Source organism: Gracilinanus agilis, chromosome 1 (genome assembly GCF_016433145.1).
Source record: "Gracilinanus agilis isolate LMUSP501 chromosome 1, AgileGrace, whole genome shotgun sequence".
NCBI classification, from domain to species: domain Eukaryota; kingdom Metazoa; phylum Chordata; class Mammalia; order Didelphimorphia; family Didelphidae; genus Gracilinanus; species Gracilinanus agilis.
Window position 1 is genome coordinate 14,398,225 of NC_058130.1, and position 12,071 is coordinate 14,410,295.

The 12,071-nt window shown below is 35.9% G+C and overlaps 1 protein-coding gene across 1 annotated transcript in view; it reads left to right on the plus strand.

Annotated features, from left to right (window-relative positions):
• The window catches only part of SCN11A (sodium voltage-gated channel alpha subunit 11), a 198,131-nt gene that overhangs the window by 170,252 nt on the left and 15,808 nt on the right, over nt 1-12,071 (plus strand). The window contains exons 18-20 of the mRNA XM_044675509.1: nt 3,368-3,421; nt 6,284-6,425; nt 7,610-7,710. Of these exons, the coding sequence (XP_044531444.1) occupies nt 3,368-3,421; nt 6,284-6,425; nt 7,610-7,710 (297 nt within the window). The remainder of the gene's footprint in view (nt 1-3,367; nt 3,422-6,283; nt 6,426-7,609; nt 7,711-12,071) is intronic.

Sequence of the window (12,071 nt, forward strand, 5' to 3'; positions counted from 1 at the left end):
CCCACCTTTGAACAATTAATATTTCTCCAATTATTTAAATCTAAATTTATTTGTTTAAAAAAGTGTTTTATAATTATATTCATATATGTTTGGATTTGTCTTGGCAGGAATACGCCAAGGTTATTTTATATTGTCTATAGTTATTTTAAATGAAATAACTCTTACTATCTCTTCCCGCAGGGCTTTATCGATAATATATAGAAATGCTGTTGATTTTGATGGGTTTATATCTTGCTACTTTGCTGCAATAGTTAATTATTTCAATTAATTTTTTAGTTAAATCTCTAGGATTTTTTAAATATATCGTCACATCATCTACAAAAGAGGATTCATCTCCTCCTTCCCATTCTGATTCTTTTGATTTCTTCATCTGTTATTGCTAGCATTTCTAGTACCATATTGAATACTATTGGTGATAATTTTAATCTGTATGGCTCTTTATTAAATTAAATTTTATTGTATTGTGATCTAAAATAGGCATTTAATATTTCTGATTTCTGCATATGACTATAAGAATTTTATGCTCTAATAATATGGCAAGTTTTTTTTAAAAGGTATCACATTCTATTGGGGGAAAGGTACTATATATTCCTTTCTATTACCATTCAATTCTCTTCACATGTCTATCATATGTAGCTTAGTTAAGATTCTATTCCCCACATTGACATCTTTCTTGTTTGTTTATTTTTTTGTTACATTTATCTTGTTCCGAGAGGGTAAAGTTGAAGCTCCCCACTGTTCTGATTTTGCTATCGATTTCCACATGTAATTCATTTACCTTTTCCTTTATAAATTTGGATGCTAGAGCATTTGATACTTATGAATTTAGTATCAATACTGTTTCATTATCTATGTTTCATTATCTACTTTAATATAATGTAGTATCCTTGCTTATTTCTTTTAGTTAAATTTATTTTAGCTTTAACATGGTCTGAGTTCTGTTTTTTTTATATCAACTAAAGCATAATAAATTCCACTTTAACCCTTTATTTTTACTCTATTTGTGGCTCTCATTTTAAAATGTATTGCTTATCAACAACATATCATCAGGTTCTGGTTTTTGATCCATTCTGTTGTCAATTTCCATTTTATAGGTGGGTTCATGCCGCCTCATTTTCCTCCATCCTATCCCCACCCCCCTCCATTGTGGATCATTCTCTCTTTCTCTTTTTACCCTATCCCTCATCACAAGTCTAGTTTACCTTTGATCACTCCTCCCTAATCTGTAACTCTTCTCAGAGTCCCTCCCTTATCCTATTTCTTTGTAAGTTAAGAAGACTTTTTATACCTAACTAGTTGTATATGTTATTCCCTCTTTAACCCAGGTCTGGGGAAAATTAAATTCCTGTGCTGTCCACCTTCCATCCCATCTTTCCCTCCATTGAAAAAAGTTCTTCCATTCATGCCTCTTTTGTATGAGATAATTTATTCCATTTTACCTCTTCCTATCCATTTTATTCTTTAGAATCATCCCATCATAATCAATTCAAATCTTTGACTATTATTACCTCTTTTATAATCTAACTACCTTAATATTGATAACATTCTTAAGAATTACAAACATTTTCTCACCTAAGACAGTAAAAAGTTTATTAAGTCCTTCATGATTAGTCTTTCATGTTACCTTCTTATGTTCCTCCTGATTCTTGTATTGGAAAGTCAGATTTTCTGTTCAATTCTTGTTTTTTCCTCAAGAATGTATGAAAATCTACTAATTCATTAAATATCCATTTTTTACTTTGAAAGATTTTAGTCAACTTTGTTGGATAGCAAACCCAATTCCTTTGCTCCTCAAACTATTATATTCCATGCTCTTTGGCCTTTTAATATAAAGCTGCTAACTCTTGTGTTATCCTGTCTGTAGCTCCACAATGTTGAAATTACTTCTGTTTAGTTGCTGCTAATATATTCTACTTTACCTAAGAACTTTAAAACTTAGCTATAATGTTCTTGGTAGTTTTCATTTTGGGCTCTTTTTCAAGCAATGACTGGTGGACCTTTTCAATTTCTATTTGGTCCTCAGTTTTAATTTCCTTAACAATTTCTTAAAGTATAATTTCTAGACTATTTTTTTATCCTGACTTTCAGGTAGTCCAACAATTCTTATATTATCTTTACTCAATCAGTTTTCCAGATCAGCTGTTTTTCCAATGAGACATTTCATATTTTCTTCTATTTTTCATTCTTTTGGTTTTGCTTTCTTACTTTTTGATGTCTCATGAAGCTATTAGCTTTCTCTTGCCCAGCTCTAATTTTTAGGAAAATATTTTTTTCAGCAAGTTTTTGGACTTCTTTTGAGTTCATCATTTTCTTTCATTATTTTGATTTCTTTTCCCAATTTTTCTTCCACTTATTAGATATTTATTTCTTATTAGATATTTAAAGTCCTTTTCATGGCCTTATCTTTTTGGACTTATGATCATTTTACATTTTATTTGGTGCTTTACAAGTAGCTATTTTTACTTCATTGTCTTCTGTGTTCCAACTCTGATTATTTATGCCACCACAGTAACTATGTCATGATTGTTTGTTTTTTTATCTGAGCATAAAGACTTTTCTTTAATTTTTGTTATAGGCAGTCTGAACAGTTGCTGAGAATTTCTCTCCTCCTTTTTTATCATGAATTTTGTTTTTATTTGCCTTTTCCTCACCATTTTCAACTTATTTTCCATTTTCAAGAATGTTGTGTCAAGAATGTGGAAAGTCTTCTAGCCAGTTGTTTGTTTTCTTCAAGTATCCCTCTTCCTTCTCTGTTGGCTTGTTCCTGATTTCTGCCATTTCTTTTTCTGTCTTAAGGGCCTTTCAGGCCCTTGAGTCTATGTCATATGAGGACCAGTTGAAAAAAACCTGGGCATATTTAGTTAGGAGAAAAGGAGAGCTATGGGGAACAAAACAGCTATGTTTGAGTATTTAAAAGGTTGCCATGATGAGATGGAAATATGCTTGTGCAGTAGGACCTGGAGTGATAAGTAGAATCTATAAAGAGGCCAAATTGGGCTTGATGTTGGAGGAGGTTTCCTCACAATTTAGGCCACCCAAAATAGCACTGGATTATGTTAGAGGTTCCCCTTTTTGTAGGTCTTTAAACAGAAGATAGATGAGCACTGTTCAGGAATATTATAGTAGAGATTTCTTTCATGTATGGATTGAAATAGATGACCATTGAAGTCATCTGTCAAATTCTGGGACTCTTGTTTTCCTTTCATTTAGATTATAAATACTTTAAGGGTCAAAAAATTCTCTATTCTCTGTTAATCTCTTATAGTACCTTATGCATAAATGTATAATAATGTCTTTTGAAGCTGTTTATGCTTAATTCAAGGGGAAATGATGTATAACAATGTTCACTTTTGTGCTTTTGCTCTAGGCAACATTTAAAGGTTGGATGGAAATTATGTATGCAGCTGTAGATTCAAGAAAGGTAAGTCAGAGACACTGGGCATCTTTCTGGATTATCTGAAAGTAACTAGGTGAGCTTAACAGTGAGTTTTGGGTCACACTATAGGAGACATGTGGCTGTATTCAGAGGGATCATTTCTTGACAGTCAAAAAATGCCCATAGGGGAGGAAATCTACTCTGATAGAGGTGAATGGCCTACATACATGTTTCCTCATCTGTGTGATTTGGGCGCAGAATGTTATGAAACTTGATCCCTCAGTAAGAGAACTTCTAATATTTCCATGCCTGAAAATAGGAAAGATGGACCATTCCCCCCTGAATCTCTCCCTATTTAGCCACAGAATCATAGGTTCTGGAGGCCAAAGAAGTGAGCTCATGCTCCAAGAGGATAAAGGCACAGAACTCAGAGTTGTGAGCCACTATATCTTTTAGAATGTATGTAAAAACTTGGAAATTGTCCAAATCTAAGCTAAATTCTAGTGTGTGTGTGTGTGTATTTTGTGTGTAAATTATTTTATTCTTTTAGAAAAATTTTCCATGGTTACATGATTCATGTTTTTACTTTCCCCTTCACCCCCCCCCATAGCCAATGCACATTTCCACTGGTTTTAACGTGTGTGTGTGTTTTAAAAGGAACACTATTGATTCATCCAGAGCTAGAAAGGATCATGTCCAACCCTAATGTTACAGAGAAACAATTGCTGATCCCAAGAAATTAAGAATTTCTCAAGGTCACATAGCAAGCCAGAGATAAAGTGGGGACCAGAAGCTATAACTCTTGACTCCTTCTACTCTGCCACACCAAATGCACATGCATGTGCATGTACAGACACACGTGTAAATTATTTTTTCTCTTCCTTAAGATGTCCTTGATTCCATGTGTGTTTGACATATTTTATTTCTACTAAGCCTTCAGACATTGTCGCTGTCTAAAATGGACCCTCCAAATGAGTTTAATATCAGAATCACCACAAAGCCAGTTTATAGATTGGTTATAAGAAGAAGAAGGTTTTAGGCAAATGAACTCAAATCACCCAAGTGTAGCTATGCTGAGTGTCTGAAGTTTAAGAGAGCAAAGGAGAGGTCTGACCAACTGTGTTCATTCTCAGCTTCCTACACTGGTTTTGTCTAACGTGTTCTTAATAGTAATTTCTCACTTTATTTAATACTTTGTCTTGCTGGTGTGGGTAACAACCAACCAGTAGTCCAGGGATGGATGGGATGTGCTTTTTTCATAGCCAAAGAAACTCAGACTCAGGTGAAACCATTTCCATGATCACATGACTGATAACTGGCAGAGCTAGGATTTAAACTAAAATCATCTAACACTCATTCCAGGGCTCTTTACCCTGTTTTATGCTGGTTCCTCAAACTGGACGGAGGGACAGGGACAACATGGTGGATTAGAGGCAGTCACTCAGCTGAACTCTCTTAATATTCCCCTCCAAATGGCTTTAAAATAATTCCTCGAATCAAATTTTTGAGCAGTAAAGCTAACAAAGAGTGAGGTATTTTTCTAGCCTAAGACAACATAGAAAGTTGGCAGGAGAAGTCTCTACTACTGGGGTGGGAGTTGTGCCAGAATGAGGCACAAGCACCAGCCACAGACATTGGAGGTGGTTGTGACAGTGGCAGTAGCAACAATAACTTTGGGAGCCCTCAGGCCAGAGGTAGTAAGAAGAGAAGAGTGTCTGGTTGGAAACAAAGTTCAGGGGACCCTTTGCTGGCACTTGGTACAGCTGGCACTGGGTATATCTGGCATCGATTAGCAACTCTATTACCCAAGACCAGTTCTAGGTCACATTTCCAGGGTAGAGAGGAGTACTGGTGATCATTCAGAAGGGAGCAAGAGCCCTGGTCCCAGTTCCAAGGTGGAGAGGAACACTAGGAACTTGTGCTTCAGGAGAGCAGGGTAAAGAGCAGAGTGCAGATCAGGAGAGCAGTGATCATACCTCTCCCCAGATCATATCACCTTGGAAACATTGAAAACTTGCAGATTCCCAGAATTAACTCTGAAAGTAGCAGCATGAAAAAAGGCTTAGGACAGTGCCTCCCAAACCCAGGTGACAGAACCTAACTTCAACATAATGTATAAAGTCAAGAAATAGACTGGAAAAATGATCAAACGACAACAAAAAAGAACTTGACCATAAAAAGTTTCTATGGTGGCAGGGAAGACCAATACAGAAAGTTAGGCGAAAACAACAACAACAACAACAACAACAACAATAATAATAATGTGTAGGGGGGAGGCTACAAGCAAAGTCTCAAAGAAAATTGTTAATTGGACCCAAGTCAAACAAGAATTCTTAGAAGAGTTAAAGAAAGAGATAAGAGGGGTGGAGAGAAAATTAGGAAAAGAAATAAGAGTAATGCAAGAAAATTATGAAAGAAAGAGCTTGGTGAAAGACAGAAAAAAGTACTAGAGAAAACACCTTAAAACCAGAAGTTTTTTTGCTTTCTTTATTTTTCTCACTTTTTTGTGATATGGCTAATATGAAAATGTGTTTTGTATGATTTCACATGTATATTGTAATTGATATTTTGCTTACCTTCTTAATGGATGGAGGAGAGAAAGAAAGGAGAGAATGCAGAACTCAAAATTTAAAAAGAAAAGAATGTTAAAAAATAAACAATAAAAATTTTAAAATAAAATCAAAAGCTGGATATGTACTAACTGTGATAATTTGGAGCATCACTCTCTGCTTGGCTGAAATAGCCAATAGAATTCAGATATAACAAAAGGAATTTAGGATGTTTTCTGATATTATATGATGTGTCTGAGTATTTCTGAGGTATTATTATGGTCCTTAGATAAGGTAATAAAAATGAGAACATATTTTTCCTTTCTGATGTTTTGTCTTCTGTGTTTTTGCCCCATAGGTAGAAGAGCAGCCCTTCTTTGAGGCAAATGTTGCTGCATATCTCTACTTTGTTGTTTTTATCATTTTTGGCTCATTCTTCACACTGAATCTTTTCATTGGTGTAATCATTGACAACTTTAATCAACAGCAAAAAAAGATAAGTATGCTGAATGTCCTGGTTCTTTCGAATGCCCTGTGTCTTTTGCAGAGAGAAAATCTTCCCATGTACAAGGCAAAGCATTTGTGTTACTTAATCAAGATGTAAAAATTGTGTTATTGTGTTACTGTTACCATGGCATGTCATTCCTTTTTTTTTAATCTTCATTTTTCTCCTTCCCTCTCTTCTCCGTTCCTTTTATCCCAAAAGACTTTACTGTGAACAGATGACCTCATCGTGGTGTTTATTCACGTAGCTTGTTTGCATTGTTATTGTTTTTCAGGTTTCCTTAGTCATTTCGAAGTAAATGAGGTAATGAAGTAGGACTGACCTTCCATGTAAACAAACCTCAGAGACATGACTCAGGACTTAGCAATAGATGCTCAGTTTCCCCTATATACCCCAAACCTAGGTCCCTAAGGCCATTGAATGAAATCATTGGGGGCATCAGGACAAACAGCATAGTGCTTGGGTTTGTCACCACCACTAATGTTTCTCTCTGAGAGAGCATCTCCAGAGGGACTTTTCCACACTTTCTCTGCCAGAGACACCCTTGAAATACAAAATCTTTTTTCTCATGTGAAACAATCCCTTTTGCACCAATGTTCCCCATCTTTTTGCAATACCATTAGCAAAAAGCCCTCAATAAAGCACAAACTATGAGTAAGAATGACTTCAAGAACTTACCACAGCCTCTTGATCTAACTGTCCCTAGACTCTTTTTAACACTGAGAATTCTGCTCTTGCTAAAGATGCTCATTGTAGCAGATTCCAAGTTTCCCTTACTTGTCTTTGGGAATGCTTATCCATCTTAATTGTCAAGGAATGAGTTATTTGTAGACCTGTACAAAGTCATCTAGTTCATCTCTCTGTTATCACAGAGGTTTTAAACTCTTACAGATAGATTATTAGCCAGAATTTGAAAAAATAATTGCTTTAAGATAGATCTGACTATCAGAAATGTGTTCCTTATACCCATGTAATTTGCATTGTTCTATCGTCGTCGGTTAGGATGAAAATCTTCTATTGATGAATCACCTCCCATAGTTTTGCAGAACAGTCTTCTCAGTTCTCCCACATGGCTTTTGATGGAAAATCATAAAAATGCAGAATTTCATTTCTGAAATTTCAGGTGGTTTCCAATAATGAACACAGAAAGGAATAACAAAGTCTTTCCAATGTACTTAGGTGGCCAAGATATCTTCATGACAGAAGAACAGAAAAAATACTATAATGCAATGAAAAAGCTGGGATCAAAGAAGCCCCAAAAGCCGATTCCAAGGCCCTCGGTAAGATCACTGACTTGTTGTAAAGACATATACCAGAGATGGGGGCAGAATTAAGTTTGTGAAATGAGGTGGTTTCTGTGTAAAATACTTCTTTCATTACTTCAAGATCCATGATGGTGGACGTAGGGCTTGCCTCCCCTGATACAGATTATAACTCTGCCAAGCAGCACCTTGGTGGGTGGTCTTTGAAAGTTGTTGAGGCTGAAAGGGTCAATCTGAATTAACTTCCTCCAGTCATTCAGTCTAGTTCCAGACCTATACCTGACAGAGCTTGAGTTATCTTGCATTCTGCTGACTTAGCTTAGGTGAAGCCAAAGACACCTTGAACCTACAGCAGTGTATCACAGGAGAACTTTAGTCAAGGGCAAAGAAATGTAATTTTTTAAATTATAAACTTAAACATAGCTTTTCTTCTGTACAAAGCAAGACAGAAAAATGTGAAACCACAAATCTCTAATATATAAAGCTTGCTTTTCTTTCTATAAGTATTAAAACAGTAGTTCCAACACTGCCCTTATTGTTTTATGTCCCCTTATGAACTTCTTTCTGTTCTCCTCTCTGTATTTAAAACAAATGCTTTATTCACATTCTTTTCTTTCTCATCTTTTAAAAAATATTATTGTTGATCAATGACACATGTAAAACCCAGTGGAATTGCTTGTTGGCTACAGGAGGGGGTGGGAGGAGGGGAGGGAAAGAACATGGATCATGTAATCATGGAAAAATATTCTTAATTAATTAATTAATTAATTATTTTAAAGATGCAATTAGGTACAAAAGATAAATAAAAATTTTAAAAGGGGGCAGCTAGGTAGCTCAGTGGATTGAGAACCAGGCCTAGAGACAGGAGGTCCTGGGTTTAAATCCGGCCTCAGACACTTCCCATCTGTGTGACTCTGGGCAAGTCACTTGACCCCCATTGCCCACCCTTACCATCTTCTACCTAGGAGCCAATACACAGAAGTTAAGGGTTTAAAAAAGTTTTTTTAAAGTTAAAAATATTATTGTTACTAATTTCTCAATACCCCACATGACTCCCCGCCTCCTCAAGATCCCTTGTGATACCCACAAGCAAAGCAAACCTCCATAATAGCTATGTCTAAGAATGTGTCTCATAATACACTTCCAATCTATCACTCTTCTGCCAAGATGCAAGAAGCTCACATAATCATCAATCTTCTAGAGTTCTTGTCCGTTGTATCCTTCATTATTCATGTCTTAGTTATTTTCCTTTATAACATCATAGTTATTGTTAATTATTCTTTGGGTTCCACTTATTTCAGTCTGTATCAATGTGTGTAAGATCTACCTGGTTTCTCTGAATCTGTCTCCTTTCTTCATTTCTTACCTATCAATAAAATTTTATTACATTCACATACAGAGCTTCTATGGTCATTCCTCAGTTGATGCACTTTTTTCCCCCCAGTTCTTTGCTATAATGAAAAGTAGTTATATTTTTGTGTGTATTGACTCCTTCCCTCTTTCTCTGATTTCTTTGGGATAGTAATGTTATCACTAGGTCAAAGGGTAGGAGCATTTTAGTGACTTTTGTGGTATAGTACCACACTGCTTTCTATTATTTTCATGTACCAAATTTGTATGTTTGGACCAATTCACAACTCCATAAACAGTGTATCAATGTGTCTGTCCTTGAAAATCTCCCTCCATAAATGTCCATTTTCTTTTTGCTTATATTTGACAATTTGACATCTACAAAGTAGAATCTAGGTTGGATTAACTTGCATTTCTCTTATTGTGAGTAATTTGGAGCATTTTTCACATGGTTATTGATGACTTGATTTTCTCTTATTGAGAACTCCCTGACCATTCATCTATTGATTCTTTTTCTCACATAGTTTAATTATTTCCCTTTATATCTGACCTTTCTTCAAACCTGGAATGCGCTCCTCCCTCTTCTCTGCCTCATAGAATCACTCTATTCTTTCAAGAAATAGATTAAGCATTTCCTTCTTCATAAAGCCTTTCCATATCATCACAACTTCTAGTATACTCCCTCCCAAACTATCTTATGTTTAACTACTTTGTATTTATTTATATTTGTTCTCTTTACATTAATGCTGCATATACTTACACATGTCTCCCCCATTGAGCCATAAGTCACTGGCAGTAGAGGCTGTTTCATGATTTGTATATCCCTAGTGCCTCACTTTGTGCCATCTATAGTAGGTGCCACCATGTCTTCATCTCTCACTCAATTCTAAACACTCTGCAGACTGGATTCTGATCTCATCATTCAATGGAAACTTCTCTTTCCAAAGTTACCAGTATCTTAATTACCAGCTCTGATGGCCCTTATTCAATTCACTTCCTTTTTGTCCTCTCTACAGCCTTTGACACTTAATCACCTTCTCCTCCTATATATACTCTCTCCTCTCTAAATTTCCAAGACATAGTTTCAAGATGTTACACCTTTTGGGCATTATTTCTATCTTGATGGACTGCTCTTTCTCATTTTTCTTTGTTGGATATTTATTTATTATGCTCATACATTATTCGGTATTTTTGCATGAATATTCATTAGTGATATTGAGCTGTAGTTTCCTTTTTCTGTTTTATCTCTCCATTGCTAATTTACCTCAAGGACTAGTTGGTGTGTGTAGAGAGGGAGCAGGAATGTAAGACAACCTGTTTCAAATTATAGGCAGAGATAAATTCATACGTTTTATGCCCTCATAAAGATGCCTTTTTAGTTTATAATCTTCAAGATAAAATATTTGAACATTAAAGTTGATTTTCAATAGAAGTTAGCCAGCATTTTTTTAGCTTCCTTTTAAAAAACATCCTTAGGGGGCGGTTAGATGACTCAGTGGATTGAGAGCCAGGCCCAGAGATGGGAGGTCTTGGGTTCAAATCTGGATTCAGACACTTCCTAGCTTGTGACCCTGGGCAAGTCAGTTAACCCCCTATTGCCTCACCCTTACCATTCTTCTGCCTTAGAACCAATACCCAGTATTGATTCTAAAACGGAAGGTAAAGGTTTAAAAAATAAAAATGAATTAAAAACATCCTTGCCTTCTGTCTTAGTATTTCTTCTAAGACAGAAGAGTAACAAGTGGTAGGCAATCAGTTAGGTGATTTGTCCAGAGTCACATAGTTAGGAAGTGTCTGAGATCAGATTGGAACCCAGATCCTCCTGACTCCAGGCCTGGTGTGCTATCCACTGGGCTATCTAGCTACCCTGGATATTTATTTTAAAAGCTAGTTTACCAGATAATTATGGATACTGTCTTTTGCATCTTTTTGTATCCCCAATGCTTAGCTCAGTGCCTGGCACATAGTAAGTCCTTAAAAATGTTTATTGATTGACACTCAAATGGTTATGAGTTAAATTTATGATCTCGTTTTACATATATGTTGCCCTAAATTATAACTGTATTTGCATTCACTATTATTCTTTAAAATATCAATCATACATTCATGCATTTGTTGAATAAATTCCAGTTAGAGCGTAAGTTTTAACATTAATATAATACCAGGAACCGTCCATCACATTTGGAACTCCAGAAAATGACCTTAGTTTTAAGTCATTTCATTGGACAGCATCCATTAAGTCTCCAAAGATGTATTTCTTTTAATAGATCAGTACCAGTGGATGCATTAATTCAGAGAGCTAGCCAATCAAATAATACAGTGAAAAAAGATGAGAAAGATCTCCCCTGTACATAGAGGAGTATGCTTCCTTCTAGATTGCCATATTGGCCCTGGGAAAGCACACACAGATATTATGAATATACATGGCCAGAACACACACACACACACACACACACACACACACACACACGGAGGTAACACCCAAAGACAAGGAACACTCTTGGCTAGAATGGCTCACTGTTTTAATGCTGCAGAGGTACTAGTGACATCAGGCTAAGTCATGTACCGCTCAGTGTTGAATGTCTCTGCTCAGCTGCACTTTCCTCTTTCACCTGGGCTTTTTACTAGGGCTTCTGCTCCATTTTTCTGTAATCTGTAATTTATAACCTACTGTCCATCTTCAAAAAGTTACCTTTACTATCTCTATACCTATAATCGTTGCTCTCACTTCCTATCTGCTTACTCTCTTTCATCCTACATTATGATCTAGCTTCTGACTTCATCACTCAAATGAAATTGTCCTCTTCAAAGCCACTAATGATATCTTAATAGTCAAATCTATTGGAATGATCTCATTCTTTATCCTTCTTGACTATTCTTCAGCATTTGAATTTTTGACTGCTTGTTCCTCCTAAATATTCATTCTTAAATAGGTTTTTTTAACATTTATTAATATTCATTTTTAACATGGTTACATGATTCATGCTCCACCTTTCCCCTTCAACCCCCCCCCCCCCCCCCCCCCCCCC